The sequence below is a fragment of the Aotus nancymaae genome, unplaced genomic scaffold (assembly GCF_030222135.1).
Source record: "Aotus nancymaae isolate 86718 unplaced genomic scaffold, 86718_ANA_hifiasm-v0.15.2.pri h1tg000053l, whole genome shotgun sequence".
NCBI classification, from domain to species: Eukaryota; Metazoa; Chordata; class Mammalia; order Primates; family Aotidae; genus Aotus; species Aotus nancymaae.
This window is the reverse complement of record NW_026988467.1, coordinates 22,022,984-22,039,735: the sequence shown is the minus strand read 5'-3', so window position 1 is coordinate 22,039,735 and position 16,752 is coordinate 22,022,984. Positions and strand designations below refer to the sequence as shown.

The 16,752-nt window shown below is 37.2% G+C and overlaps 1 protein-coding gene across 1 annotated transcript in view; it reads right to left on the bottom strand.

The window, feature by feature from the left end:
- MACO1 (macoilin 1) overlaps positions 1 to 16,752 on the bottom strand; it is a 70,316-nt gene that overhangs the window by 41,801 nt on the left and 11,763 nt on the right. The window contains exons 2-6 of the mRNA XM_012439928.2: positions 11,925 to 12,066; positions 9,928 to 10,054; positions 5,133 to 5,256; positions 2,733 to 2,911; positions 658 to 1,159 (exon numbers count right to left, since the gene is read on the bottom strand). Of these exons, the coding sequence (XP_012295351.1) occupies positions 658 to 1,159; positions 2,733 to 2,911; positions 5,133 to 5,256; positions 9,928 to 10,054; positions 11,925 to 12,066 (1,074 nt within the window). The remainder of the gene's footprint in view (positions 1 to 657; positions 1,160 to 2,732; positions 2,912 to 5,132; positions 5,257 to 9,927; positions 10,055 to 11,924; positions 12,067 to 16,752) is intronic.

Sequence of the window (16,752 nt, the reverse complement as noted above, 5' to 3'; positions counted from 1 at the left end):
CATGCCAGCCTGGGTGACAGAGCGAGACTCCATCTTAAAAAAAGTTATTATTTTAATTAAAATGAGAAAAGAAACATTCCTAATTAAACTCCGTGTCTAACACTGAGTCTATGGATTTTTTTGAAAGAAATTACTTTTCAAATCTAACTTCCCCAGAGTTACCTAGGGATAATTCATATTCTAAGTGCAGAAAAATGAACAGAAAAACAAAACAAGCACAAAGTAGTAAGGACAACTTTCTCACCCCTCTCCTGCAATGTGTATCTGTTTGACAAATAGAGATTTGCATGAACAAGCAAACACTCTTTTTTTGTGTGCTTATGCCAAAAGAATTTTGGATATGCAAACAGAAAAGGACAAGGACCAAAGAAGTGCCTTTCAACACTACTAGAAGAATCAAGTTACAGGTCAATTTGTCACATGTAGAAAGTAATCACTGCCACCCCTTATTCACAACACTGGAAAGAGCTGAAGTCAATGCTTCGACAAAGTAACACACAGTGGCCAAAAAACCCATGTAAAACAAATACCAAACTGTCACTAGTCATAGTATGTGATCACAAACAATCCCTACAGGCCCATATGGGAGTATTTGTTTTTCAAGAGTATGTCAAGTTCACTGGAAAGTGTTGGTAAGGATATAGCATGCACACTTACCTTACCAGTGCATCTGGTTTGCTTAGCTGGTTATTAGGAATACAGTTTTCCATTAAGTCCTTGTGTGTACTTGGGCTCTTGCTAGTGCATTTCTGCTTCTTCTCGTTTTTACTAGATGAAGAAGGAATGCTCCCATTTGTGGCACTATGACTTCGAGGTGAGGAGTTCACAACTCCACTGGCATTTTTGTAATTTTTTGAAGAAGCAGTGCATGAGTCCTCTTTCAAGAGATTTTCTGTACTTCCCACAAGATCATTATTTAATCTTTTACTATTGATATGGTTTTCCATATACTCAATTTCTTGTATTTTAGAGTCTACAGGTTGTAGAATATTGTTGTTATTTATTCCAAGGTTGTGTTTTTTGGCATCCTTGTCCTTTTCTTTACCTTTTTCCCGGTATTCTATCTCTGGCAAAGTTGTGGAAAGTTTTTTGTTGGCAGGGATACCTCCGTTGTGGTGTATAAGAATCGAAGAATCCATATCAGGTAATCCTTTGGCTGCTACAATACCAAAAACAAACCAACAGACAAAAAGCCCACACCGGAATATTTAGTTTTTTAACAACACAGATTAATTCAACAAACTTATCTACACTTAAAAAATTCGCTACATTAGTTTGCACACTAATTTAGAAGCAATAACACCAGCACATTAAGCTAATCAAGAAGAAAATCCTCAAAGTTTACTAGAAGATGTAGGGAAAAAAGAAAATCCAAATACATTTGAGCAACTCCACATTTAGAAAATCAACATCATTTACGAAAATCAAGCCATTAAAGGTAGAGTCTTGAAAATAAGATCAGGTTTTATAATTAGGTCACACTGTGTGTATCAGTCAAATCAAACTCGTCTATCACTGAGGTGAGAGGACAAAGGCAGATCCTAACAAGTCATATTTTTTTAAATGCCTGGAGTAGGCAAACTGCTAATAACTTTACTGAAAAGAAAGAGGTTAAATGAAACAAAAGAAGAGGAATAATTTTAGGATACTGGACAGCTATCCTTTTTCTTGACTCTAGTGTTAAGGTAATAAGGAAGTCTGTATCATTTACCAGACAACTCATAAATAATTTTGTGTATCAGGTCTACATATTCCAACTTATTAAAGTCTACTTGAAGAGATATTTTTGTACCACATCAGACAAAAAGATAATTTTGACACATATTAAATAAAAACATGACCTCAAACTTTCAACTCCCAAACCAATGGAAATTGGTTACTGCCAATTATCTATTTCTACTGGTCAAATGCCCATGAGAGAGATTCCATTAGAAATGATTCAATTTAAAATCCATATTACATTATATGAAGCATTTAGAATAGGACCTATCCATCTTTGCTCTATTCAGAAGACATCTGGCTTCTAAAGTTCAATTCTACATGTTTACATCTCTATTGTGCTTACACTTTGGTTTTTGGCTTGCTTGCTTCAATTACCAATTCACATAGTTCCATACTATTTTGTTGCTGAGAATGTATATTTTAAGATATGTATAACTGGCTGGGCATAGTGGCTCATGCCTATAATCCCTGCACTTTAGGAGGCAGAGGTGGGAAGATTGCTTGACATCAGGAGTTCGAGACAAGCCTGAACAACACAGTGAGACCTCAACTCTACAAAAAAATAATTTTAAAAAACTAGCCAGGCATGGTGGCATGTGCCTATGGTAGCAGCTGCTAAGGAGGCGGAAGAGGGAGGATTACTTTGTTCCCAGGAGTTTGAAGCTGCAGTGAGCCATAACTGTATCACTGCACTCCAGTTTGGATAAGAGAGTGAGATCCTCCCTGTCTCAAAAAAACTAAATTAAAAAAAAAAGTTCATAAAAAATGTATCAGAAATATTTAAAAATATATAAAATAAAATAAACATATTTAAACACATAGTCTTCAGACAGTATGTAAACAACTTCATTCACAATCTGTACTTCATTGACTAAACAATGACCCTGAAGAAGAACACCATTAAATAGAAAAAAACAAAATCCTAGCTACTTTTCTAGAAAAGAAAATTCTACCAAGAGACAAAATAATGACTAGTCTATTGAGCCAACAGCTTCAGGGTAAAGACCTACCTTCCTCGGCCTCTTTTTCTTGCTTTTGCAGCATCTGTTGCTCTGGAGGGAGGGCTTGTTGAAGAAGTTGCATGTAAAACTCGTTCTCTTTTTGTACTTCTTTTTGCTTCCTTAACCGCATTTTGTAGCTTACGTAACTTTTGAAGCCAAAGCCCAAAGTTACCACAGGGTACCCAATACTAGAAAGAAGACAATCCAGCCAGTAATTGCAGGTTTAAAATGAACCACATATGCATCGAGCACATAAGGATACCTATGACTTAAAATTTAAAAATAAATTCTAATTGATGATGGTAGTTGAGAATAGCATTCACTAGACACACACATAAATGTAATGTCTACTATGGAAATCAGAAGCAATTGGCACAAGGAACAAAATCCCCCAGGAACAATAGGACTGCTAGACCATAAGAGGACACGTCCCATGAGACTTCGGCATTCTTCAAATTAATTCAAGGAGTCACCACAGTGACTGTCAGATACAGTGGCTAAAGTCTTTTAAGAAATATTGAACTGCCTTATGCATTAGAACTTAGGCATCTATTTGTATGCTTTTAAAAACTAAAAGAGTAGAGACTTTATGGGTAGCCAAAAGTAAACATATGTGTTAAAAAAAATCACAAGGACATCATTTGATTTTTAATACTAGAAGGCAGAGTCAAATTCAGGTGACTACTTTAACTTAATCTCTTTGCTGCCTGAGGGGTGCTGCCACCAGTTATTCCTTGCAAATTGGTTCATAAACTCTGTCATATATAAATTCCATCATACATAAATTCAAGAATCATTTAAGGCCGGGCGCGGTGGCTCACGCCTGTAATCCCAGCACTTTGGGAGGCCGAGGCGGGTGGATCATGAGGTCAAGAGATCGAGACCATCCTGGTCAACATGGTGAAACCCCGTCTCTACTAAAAATACAAAAAATTAGCTGGGCATGGTGGCGCGTGCCTGTAATCCCAGCTACTCAGGAGGCTGAGGCAGGAGAATTGCCTGAACCCAGGAGGCGGAGGTTGCGGTGAGCCGAGATCGCGCCATTGCACTCCAGCCTGGGTAACAAGAGCGAAACTCCGTCTCAAAAAAAAAAAAAAAAAAAAAAAAAAAAAAGAATCATTTAAATAAGTATTTGATATGATCAGTGCCAACATTTGGTTTGTATCATCAAATTAGACCATCTGTACTTAGAATTCTAATCTCTGTAATAGAAAGTTGAATATTTTCATTGAACTCATCAGCCTGCCTAACATTATTTCAAAGTCTCTGCAAACGTTGTCAAGCCCACATAAGCTTCATTAACATGAAAATATATCAATTTATAATTAGTCTAAATGTGGTCTGACTACAAACTTACAGTGACATGTTTTATTGACCACGTTCATTTAATTTACTTGTTTGTAAAAAGACTAAAAATACTGGAAATAGCATTTTTTTATTCTGTCATAAATATTATTAAAAATTGGTGTATTTAGGTGAAACACACATTCGGTAGTAAGTTCCACAACAGATATAAATAAGAATCAAGCTCATTTTTCAAAAATGTTTCATGGTTAAGATTAAATGAGTAACATCTTAATATTTATTAACATGTTATAAAGAGAAACAACATTCCTTCAAAAACTATTAATAATATTCTCTTACTTTTATAAATAGGCTAAGGAAATTATAAATTATTTTAAGCTTCATGAAACAGCCATATATTTCATCAAGACCTTCTGGAATCATTATCTGATTATAACAAAAATAGCTAACATTCATTAAACACCTATGTGCTTGGCATTAAGTTGAATACATGTATCACTTCAGTTCCTTTTTCCCATGACCCCGGGAGACAGTAAGAAAACCATGGCTTAGAGGCAGTGACATACCCAAAGCAACACAGCTGTCAGGGGACAGAGCTGGGATTCACTCATCTGCCTGAAAAGGGGGCTCATGCACTCTCCAACCATGCTGTACTGCTTTCTGAGTCCATGTAACACTTCTAAGAATAAATTTACAGTTGAACTTACATTCTACAGTGAAATGAATTATAGATAAATAATATATATAATACTAGCTGGGTGTGGTGGCTCATGCCTATAATCCCAGCACATTGGGAGGCCGAGGCAGGTGGATAACTTGACGTCAGGAGTTTGAGACTAGCCTGGTCAATATGATGAAATCCCATCTCTAATAAAAATACAAAAATTAGCTGGGTGTGGTGGCACAAGCCTGTAATCACAGCTACTCAGGAGGCTGAGGCAGGAAAATCGCTTGAAGCTGGGAGGCAGAGGTTGCATAACCAAGACCGTGCCACTGCATTCCAGCCTGGGCAACAGAGCAAGACATCGTCTCAAAAAAAAAAAAAATACACACACACACACACACACACACACATCTACACACACACACATATGTAACACTTACCAGTGAGCAGCAAATGGACGACAAAGGTCTACATGAAAGTTTTTGAGATCTTTAAATCTAATGGCTGCTTCAATATAAACAAAGAGGATCCAGAGAGACACTGTAGGCAAACACACTCCCCTTTCTGTGGGAAAGCAGCAGAGAGACAAGTATGAATGATACATTAACTAACAGATGGGTTGTTTGGGAGACTAATTCACTAACGAAACATTACTTTCATTAAGACCTTCACCTAAACTAAATTAAAAAGCAAATTGATCCAAACTGAAAGCTTTTATATAACAATGATTCCATAGAATCACTAACAAAAATAAAAGATAAACATCCTTCCAGAAAATATTTACAATATATGTAAAACAAAGGATTCATAGCCCTGACATACAAAAAGCTCCTACAGATCAGTAAAAAGGCAACTGAACAAAATTTACAAGTCACAAAAGAAGAAATCTAGATGGCTAAAAAGACATAGAAAAAGATATTCAACTTAACTACTGATTAGAAAAATACAAATTAAGCCAATCAGATTCTATTTCTTAACTATTAGATAGGCAAAATTTTTAAAGACAGATAATAGCGTAGGGAGGGTATGGGGAAAGGTTCATTTTTATACTTGGCAATAACACAAATTGGGGCAACTATTTTAGATGGCAATTTGGCAGTATATTTAAATTTAAATACTTGTACCTTTCTTTTACTCAGTAATTCCACTTCTAAGAATCTACCCTATAGAAACATAAAAGAGCCTTGAGATAAGTGTATAAAAATATTCACTGTAGTATCATTTGCAATAGCAAAAATTTAGAATTTAAATGTCCATCAACAGGAAAACATTTATGATAAATCTATGTAATGAAATATGCTGAAGGTTTCCTAAAGAATGAGGAAATCTGCACTGTCATTGAATTACATATAAAAAAATAAAATCCTTAAGTAAGAACAAGTTGTAGGACAAAGAAATGTTTCTGACAACTTAAGTACTATTCAAAAAATTTTTTTCTAAACCACAAACTCATATTCCTTTTGTAATTAAGAACAATTTTCAAGGGAGGAAAAAGCAACATGCAACAAAAGAAGATGCAAATAAAAGCAAATGTCCATTGGCTTTTAGAATCAAAATCTGCAGGCTAGGTCCATCTATATTAGGACATGACTAACAATAGGATATTTATGAATGTGGACTACACAGCACGAGGAGGGAAAATCAGTGACCTGAAGGCTTTTTGCTAAGGATTTTTGGGATGAAACTAAAGAAAAATCATAGTATCTTGAAACTAGGAAGATCATTTTGTCTCACTTCCTCATTCTGTTGAAGAGTAAACCCCAGAGTTTAAACAAACAGGGCCCAAGTTCACAGAGACAGTACTGAATTTGCTTCTAAGGAGAACCTCCCTTAGTCCTAGTACCTGAGTGAAGTTGACACTGGATCCTCTGTGAAGGCAGCTAATGGCCTCAGCCATTCCTATGAATTTAATATACCAAAAATAGTAGGTATTTTCTTTCTTTTTTTTTTTTTTTGAGACAGAGTCTCGCTCAGTTGCCCAGGCTGGAGTGCAGTGGCGCGATCTTGGCTCACTGCAACCTACACCTCCCGAGTTTAAGCAATTTTCCTGACTCAGTCTCCTGAGCAGCTGGGATTACAGGCACATGCGACCATGCCTGGCCAATTTTTGTGTTTTTAGTAGAGATGGAGTTTCACCATTTTGGTCAGGTTGGTTTTGAACTCCTGGCCTCAAATGATCCACCCACCTTGGCCTTCCAAAGTGTTGGGACTGCAGGTGTGAGCCACTGTGCCCAGCCAAAAAATAGGTATTTTCACAATGTAGGAGGAAAAACAGCAACCCACAGGACAATGCATTTTCAAAATCATTTTCAAATGCATTTTCAAATATTTACCACCCTTATTCTCTATATTAATTTATAAAGTTATTATAAACATAATAAGCACATAACAGAAAAATTAGACAAAATATCTGTATATCTACATTTATGAAATAAAACCACATTGAAAGAATTTTTGAACAAGTATAATAATCAGATTGTACATACAGTTTTGTATCCTGTTTCTTTCTCCCCTCTTAATCACCAGGAAAAAAAGCTTTTGCTATAACATTATTCTTTGTAACCATATGTAATTTTATCAACCATTCCTACTACTGTCAGGAAAGAATTTTAAATTTTAACAACTGGAAGAAAAACTACCCCAAGTTGTAGAAATTGCACTCATATTTGTTGGCCCAATAAGAGCAGTTTTTTGTTTTGTTTGTTTAAGCACTATCCCAAATTAAAACATATTTCATAACTTTGCTATTCTAACATGCATTTCTGAGCCTGGGGCTAAAGAGGGGCCAGTAGCCTTTTATGACATTAGCTACATTGCAGCCCTGTGGGTCACCCTCTGAACTAGTTCCCAATAGGTTCTATTAATAGTTATATGGCCCAGGAGCAGTGGCTCTCAACTGTAATCCCAGCACTTTGGGAGGCTGAGGCAGGCGGATCACCTGAGGTTGGGAGTTTGAGACCAGCCCAACCAACATGGAGAAACCCCATCTCTATTAAAAATACAAAATTAGTCAGGCATGATGGCACATGCCTGTAATCTCAGCTACTGAGGAGGCTGAGGCAGGAGAATCACTTGAACCCATGAGGCGGAGGTTGCAGTAAGCCGAGATCGCATCACTGCACTCTAGCCTAGGCAACAAGAGCGAAACTCCATCCCCCACCAAAAAAAATAGTTTATATGGTTAGTTTCCTCTCCACTACTAAGATTTTACTAAAGAAATTTAAGAAATTGCCACAGCTCATCAGAATCACAGAATATTTGAGGTGGAAGGTTCTTTAGACATTATTTAGATTAATATGAGGAAGAACTTTATTTGATAGGTGCCCAAAATGGAGTAATCTCCCTAAGCTGAGACCTAGGGAGAATGACAAGGGTAAAAGGCAGGTCACACAAAACTGAGGCCCAACATAAGGAAATATAAATTAAAAACTGGTGGGAAGAAAAATCACTGTAATTAGAGGAAAGCAGACTAAAGAACCTTCATAGTAGCTTATAAATCAAGTCAGATATGAAAGAGTGTGAAATATGGTGAAAATCACGCTCATAGCAGATACTTTAAAAAACAAAGCTCAGTTGTCTTCTACATGGGCCAACATCATCATCTTAGCGGCTTTGAGAAGAGGATGAATGCTGGTCCAGAGAGCTTTTATTATTTGGTGCTCCCTCCCTGGCCAAAATCCTACAGGTTGCAGCTAGGCCCAATAATCAAGTTTCATGCAGCTTTGCAGACAAGTTTGACTCTGAGACCCAATCCTCAAATCCAAGTTCTGGTTTTCACAGTGGGTTGAGGCTGTCAAAATATCTCATCTGATTTTAGTTTGAAGTAAAGGAAGTATAGCTTTAAGAAGCAGGGAGCTCTACTCTAGTCAGAACACACCTGCAATAGTACAGAGAACCACTAAGAAGTAGACAGACTAAGAGGGTAAAAGTGATTAAAATATATAAGGAAAAGCTGGTGAAACCAGAGATATTCTTGCCTACACAAAAGACTTAAGAGGTTATGATAGTGTCTTTAAATCTCTAAAGAAATGTTAATGTGGAAGGGAGACTACATTCATTCAGTGTGGCTCTAATGCAGAGGTTCAATGTTTGTGATTGAGGGGATGGTCTGGTAGGCTCCTTGATATTTTTTTGTTTTGCTTTTGTTTTGTTTTGTTTGAGACGGAGTCTCACTCTGTCATCCAGGCTGGAGTGCAGTGGTGCAATCTCAGCTCACTACAACCTCTGCCTCCCTGGTTCAAGCGATTCTCCAGCCTCAGCCTCCTGAGTAGTTGGGATTACAGGCATAAGCCACCACAACTGGCTAACTTTTTTATTTTTAGTAGAGACACAGTTTCACTATGTTAGCCAGGTTAGTCTTGAACTCCTGACCTCAGGTGATTTGCCTGCATTGGCCTCCCAAAGTGCTGGGATTATAGGCATGAGCAACTGTGCCCGGCTCCCTTGACATTTTAAGGAAAAGTTTTATACATTCCCTTATGTTTTTCTGGGGAAAACCTCTTCAGATCCTCTAAGAAATCAGCAAGCTGTGTCTTAGTCCAGATACTTAGGAGGCTGAGGTGGGAAGATCATTTGAGCCCAGGAGTTCAAGTCCAGCCTGGGTAACACAGCAAGATCTCATCTTAACAAAAAAAAAAAAAAAGAGAGAGATTTTTAAAAAAGAAATCAACAAGCCCAAAAACATTTAAGACATACTGGGTCAAAGTGTAAGGAGGAAAATTCTGGCTTAATATGAGGAAGAACTTTATTTGATAGCTGCCCAAAAATAGAGTAGGGGTACCAGGAATAGTAGGTAAGTTCCTTGTCACTGTAGGTTTCCCATCAGACGTAAAACCACCATGTGCTGTGGGGATTCTCATGCCAAATTCATCTAAATGACATTTCTTTCAATGCTGAAATTCCATGAACTTTTTTTTCTTTTTTGGCACATGGCTATTTTCAAGTATACTTAAATAGAAACCACTCCAACTTTTCTTTAAAAAAAAAAAAGATATATTCAGAGTGAGAGTTGGTACCTGCAATGCCTGTGATTGAAACATCAAATCATAATGGCTTAAAGTTTTGATTCAAATAATGAAAAAAATATATATTTTTTGAAGGTATATTATAATCTATTAAGAAAACTTTAAAATGTCCACATTAAATTCAACTCTAAATAACGTATTCAAAGAAATAACCACATTAAAAAATTTGAATATAAGATTTCTATCCATCTAAGAAATCATTAACACTTACCTGTGTGCCATACGTACTGAACCCATACATATGTGCTAGCAGCAAAAAAAAGCCATTGTATGGGGATGAACAGCAGGCATATTATATTTGACGTGAATGCTACACAAACAAAAAACACTGAGAAGGCCTAAAGGGAAAAACAAAACAAAATAAAAGACACATCTTAGAACTTGTTATTTTCAACCACATGTTATGAAACGTATGTTGGACACAATTACTGAAACTGCTAAGAGATAACTTGGTAACTACAGAGCAAATTCACAAAAAGAAATTTTAAACTTTTAAAATCAACCATATAAAAAGGAGTGGTTACTTTAACATTAAAGAGTAATACTACTTATGATCCTCAAATAATGAAAAAGAACTGGACCAGAATGAATTCCAAATACATGTGGGTTACTTGAAAGAACTAGAATTTTTTTTTTTTTTTGAGATGAAGTCTCGCTCTGTTGCCCAGGCTGGAGTGCAGTGGCGCCATCTCGGCTCACTGCAACCTCCACCTCCTGGGTTCAAGTGATTCTCATGCCTCAGCCTCCCGACTACATGGGATTACAGGCACATGCTACCATGCCTGGCTAATTTTTTGTATTTTTAGTAGACAGGGTTTCATTGTGTTAGCCAGGCTGGTCTCGAACTCCTGACTTCAAGTGATCCGCCCGCCTTGGCCTCCCAAAGTTCTGGAATTACAGGCATGAGTCACTGCACTCAGCCCTAAAAGAACTAGAATTTTAACACAGAAAAGCCTCCTCTCTCTTCACAAACCATTCCTAAAGAGCTTCATTCTTAAAAGACAGGCTTTCTGAAGCACAGATGAACCATAATATTAGTAAGAAATATACTGACACTATTATTAAGTTGGTGCAAAAGTAATTGCACCAACCTAATAATAATTTTAATAACGCAGCTTTCCTCTGAACACCAGTATCACCAACAGAACATGAGCCAAAACCATCTTTTTAAAGCATGGATTTGCTCTGACCAAAGCACCAGGACTGGGTGGGAGAGTTACAGTTTTAAAATGTGGCTGTAGAACATGACAGAATTAACACATTCATCAAGGGAACAAGCCCAGGCCTATGCTTGCTCCAATCTAGCAGTTGTCTAAATGTGGTTTGGAATTTATGGGTTGTCTTTGAGATCCCTCCAAAGGGCTCTTTGAGGTTGAAACTATTTTCCTAACAATACTGAGATGTTATCTACCTTTAGTACACTCCTTTACTCATGCATATGGTATGATTTTCTGTAAGTCACATGACATATGATACAGTAGCAGAATGACTTCAGAAGCAGATATGAGAATCTAGCTGTCTTCCATTGAGCCAGATATTAAAGAAATTTATAAAAATGGAGCCTATATCATGTTTGTTTTAGAAAATATACAGCTATTTTTCACTTAAAAATGTAATTTCTATTAATGTGTAATGGGCTTATTATGTTTAACTGAATTAATAAGCAAGTATTTTAAATTTTTCTCAGTTTTAATTTCTAATATAGTAAAACTGGATAGATATAAGCAACACTAACAAAAGCTCTCTGGTGTCCTCAATAGTTTTTAAGAGTGAAAACAGGCCCTGAAACCAAAACGTTTGAAACACTACTGTAACTTGAATCCAATCACTAACCTAGCAACAGCGGATCCGGAAACACTTCAAAGCAGGACTGAGCAATTTTTTTATTTCAAGATAGGAAAGGCCTTTATTGGCTGCAACGGGCAATGGAAGAGGAGGGGATATAGAATACCCAGACTAGGTTGCCACCCTCCAAAACCCTGAGTAATTATTGCTTCCCTCCACTATTCTGTTTCACTAGAATCAGAAAGGAAGAGAAAATGTAATGATTTGATCAACAGGTTTAGACAAAATAGTTTAGAGGACAATTTCAGTTAACACACACCTTATTAACTAATACTAACATAGTCACCTGAGTATTGCTAATAACATCTACTTTAAACAGCTGATCGATCCCCACACATGGAAAACATGTATTAGTAAACATACCAGTCCCTGGTATCTGAAGGAATCATAGACGCTTCTGATGAAAAGCCAGAATGGCCACAGGTATTCAAATCTGAACTCCAGGACAAAATCTGCTAGGAGGACAAGTGCCCATACTACCAGGAATTTCAGGTATAAAAATGTACTGCAAAATATAAAAATAAAGAATTAATTTAAAGTCATTTGTGAAGAACTAGAAATAGAAAATTCACTGTTTCTGTTTAAAAAGACAAAAAAAAAAAACCCTCCATATATCATGAAAACAATGGAGATAAAGCACAAAAAAGAGATGCTGCCATGGCCCTATCAAGATAAGATGATAGCCAAAAATGCTTAATTCCACTTAAGATGGAAAAAAAATAAAACATTTAAATCCCACCACTATTTTTAAAATGTGCTAAGTGTCTGACTTAAAAATACTGCAACACTCTCAAAATTACAGCTTCCAAGCTGTTCTTCATTAGAAGAAAATGTCACAGTTGAAAGGCTTCAAATTTGCTGTTTTCCCACCCCTCTACATCTGTTTGAAGAGTCTTTGAAATTCTTGATGCACATCCCTACATGCTTAAAGAATTCTGTCTTTTTTTCTTCCCTTTTTCCTCTTGCCTCTGTATATAGTATTCATCTGCATTAACCAAACAAAAACCAAATGACTTCCCCAAATAGACAGAAACTAACTTAGGGAGCAGATGCTAATCACTACCAAGGGCTGTGAAAGCACAAAAATGTACATTAAAGAAAAAAATCCTTAAACATCTAAGCCATGCTCTAGCTGAGATCTAAGTGTGTGTTCCCAGTTCCCTCTGGACTTGTGTCAAACAGAAACACTCTGACAAGCCAGTTAGGACACATATGTAACCACTGCAGTAGTCAAACAAGGACACAGAAAAAAAATTATTTTTCATATATTCTATAAGTCAATTTTCCAGTTCATTAGTTGCATAATGGACAATAGAAGCCTTTAGATTCTTAATAAGCCTCTATTTCTGTGCTCCTAATTCTGCCAATTCTGGAGATCAAATTTAGGTATCGAAAAAATATTTTCCACACTATACATATTGGAAATACCTAAAATTCACTTTTACTTGGGTTAAAGCCTTGCATGGTATTTTGCAATACAAACAGTCCAATACTGATGTGATCAAATCAGTCATTCGAAAAAACAACAAAATTGAAAATTTTAATAAATAATTTTGAAAATATTCCAATAAGATACAAAAGACTTACATACTTGGAGGAAAAAAACAAAAAGCAAGAACTTAAAGTAAAATATAAAAAAAAAAAGAGAAGAAAAGTAAAAAAAAAAAAAAAGAAAAAAAAGCAGGATTCGGCATTGAGGATTTATTTTGTGCCCTTTGAAGCCATTCAGGTAAGAAATGTCAAGAACACAAACATCTGACTCTCAATGATACAGTATTCACAGTGATACAAAATTTGTCATCTAGGTTCGATTTCTAATATTTATCCTTAGAACTTCTTTAGGTTTTATAAATTTCTACTAAGAGGTTTGCTGTAAAATCAAAGAACCTGAAGCAAATCACAAAGAACACAATCTCTTTTCTTTTTTTTGAGATGGTCTCTCACTGTCTCCCAGGATGGAGCACAGTGGCACGATCATAGCTCATAGCAGCCTCAATCTCCTGGGCTCAAGCAATTCTTCTACCTCAGCTTCCCAAGTAGATGGTACTACAGGTGTGTGCCACCGTGTTTGGCTAAGTTTTTTATTTTTTATAGAGTTGGGGGTCTTGCCATGTTACCCAAGCTCCTCGGTCTCAAACTCCTCAGCTCAAGTGATCCTCCTGTCTCACCCTTCCAAAGTATTGGGATTACAGGTATGCGCCTGGCCAGAACATAGTCTCAAATCCTAAATCCCACCTTTTAGTTTCATTTCACTAGAGTTCTGCTGGCCAGATAAAGATAGAGCCCCCATAATTCTCACTCATTAAATCCATAATTGACCCAGTGGAGAGCAATGCACATTTTATTAGAAAGAATAACTGAGGGCCAGGCACAGTGGGGTTTATACCTGTAATTCCAATACTTTGTGGGGCCACGGGGGTAGGGTCGCTTGTGTCCAGGAGTTTGAGACCAGCCTGGGCAACATAGCAAGACCCCATCTGTACAAAAAAATGTAAAACTTAGCCAAGTAGTGCATACTTGTAGTCCCAGCTACCCAGGAGGCTGAGGTAAGAGAATTGCTTGAACCTGGGAGGTCCATGCTGCAGTGAGCCATGACTGTGCCACTGCACTCCAGCCTGGGTGACAGAGCAAGACCCTGTCTCAAAACAAAAAACAAAAAACACAACTGACTCATGCAGGTATTTGGGAGCACGAATTCAGTTTGAAACTAGATTTCCAAGGTGCCTGCTTTAAAACTAAGAGGTTTTTCCCTTGTGTCCAGAACTGTTTCTAGGTTTTGAAAAAGGAATTAACAGCCTCTCTGCCATGGTTTCAGAGCGTTTTTTTTTTTTTTTTAATGGCATAGCTAGGCCAGGCACAGTGGCTCACGCCTGTAATCCCAGCACTTTGGGAGGCCAAGGCGGGCAAATCGCTTGAGCTCAGGAGTTCACAACCAGCCTGGTCAACACAGTAAAATCCCATCTCTACTAAAAAAAATACAAAAAATTAGCTGGGTGTGGCAGCGTGTGCCTGTAGTCCCAGCTATTTGGGAGGCTGAGGCAAGAGAATTGCTTGAACCCAGGAGACAGAGGTTGCAGTGAGCCGAGATTATGCCACTGCACTCCAGCCTGGGCAACAGAGCGAGACTCCATCTCAAAAAAAAGAAAAAAAAAAGGCATAGCTAGAAGCAGTGGTATGCACCTGCAGTCCCAGCTATTTCGAAGGCTGAGGTAGGAGGATCATTTGAGCACTGAGTTCAAGTCCAGGCTGGTCAACAAAGTAAGACCCCATCTTTTTTTTTTTGTTTTTTTGTTTTTTTTTTTTTGAAACTGACCAGGCTGGAGTGTAGTGTCGCAATCTCGGCTCACTGCAACCTCCATCTCCTGGGTTCAAGCAATTCTCCTGCCTCAGCCTCCCGAGTAGCTAGGATTACAGGCACACACCACCATGCCCAGCTAATTTTTGTATTTTTTTTTTTTTTTTTTTTAGTAGAGATGTGGTTTCACTATGTTGGCCAGACTGGTCTCAAAATCCTGACCTCAAGTGATCCCCCCACCTCGGCCTCCCAAAATGTTGGGATTACAGGCGTGAGCCACCATGCCGGGCCAAGACCCCATCTCTTTAAAAAAAAAAAAAAAAAAAAAAAAAAAGTCATGGAAATGTATTCATTTTCCTGATTAATCCTTTTCCCCACGGAGCTATCTTTGGAATGTAGCTGAATGAGACATGAAGGGTACTCCATCAGGTCTGTTCCTTACGATTCCCAAAGCGGAGAAGAAAGAGTACTACCAATTGCTTTCTGCCCAAAATGTCCCCAAGGATGGCAGGATCCCAGTCGGATCCTGCCATGGCAACTTTCCGTTTCACTATTTAGATAGCATTATCCAAAGAATGACAGCCTATTAAATACATACTTTTTAATAATTCAATTATTTAAAACTAAGGCAGTTCAAAAACAACCATCTTTGTTAGTGACTATTCTTTTTCAATTGCGTAACTTTAAGGGTTCCTTTTGATTCATTTCTTTTCAAACAACTGCTTTCATACCTTTCATGTTCCTTGACACTCATTTCTTACTGAGTCACGGTTTAGAAGTACAGATATCTAAGGAAACTTGATCTTTTACAAACATATGCCATACCCTCAACTTTCCTCTGGCTCTCCTTTCAGGCAGGCCTGCCTCTAAAATCAAGAGACAACCTAATTAACAAAGCTGACTTTCTCTAAGACTAATCTCAAATTCTACTGAGTCACTTTAGTCTTAGAGTTTTTGGAAGTTTAAGACAGCTGCCTGAATTCAGTATTCACATAGCCCTCTCCATCAGTAAATCACGTCTCTTATCCTTCTGGAGGTACATGAACAGAAGTTAAAAGACAAGTAATCTAAAATGACTGCTCATCAGAGTAAAAGCCCTAATTCCTCCCTTTCATATTCTGAAGGTCATAAGATTTTTGGCAAATCTAAAGAGATGACATTACAAAGGATGAGAAAATTAGACAGGGATTTAAGCCATCATGGCATTCCAAAATATTTCTTTTAAACCATGAAGAAAATATGATTAAATATAAATACTTTTATACACAGTTCATTATATGACTCACGACTAATTTGATGTTACCTTGATTCTCTGATCCAAATAAGTTTGCTAATAACTATAAAATACTGTATCTTGAACAAAATTTTAAAGCATAACTGTAACAAAATGATATTTTCCAAAACAATATATTGAAACGAGGGCAAATGAATAACATCATCTGATGGTCTTGTAAGCTTTTATTCTGAGTGCCAATGAAATTAAGAAAAGTCTTATGCAATTCTTAGGCTTAATAGTGGTGACTCTATCAAAGTGAATATTAACTGCAAGATTTCCCCCCCATTCTATTCCTACCCTTTGTAAAAAAATTTACAATCATTTTTTACCTCAATCCATTTAGCAGTTCTCTCCATCCATGGATTAATCATCTGTGATTAATAAGAAGCAGTATTGAACATTCTTCTTATTCCAAGCAAAGTGTACCTTTTTCTCCAGTATCTCTAGCTGCTTATCATCTAGATCATTTTCTGGAGCCCACACAATTACCATGAGCTGGCCATCAATCCTCAGTACCTGACCTTTTCCCTAGGCAGACTAATGGCCATTTAGTTCAGTTGTTCCTCGCTACAGAAATGAGTCTGTGGTTCTGCTCATAGCCACCCACTCAATCCCAGCTT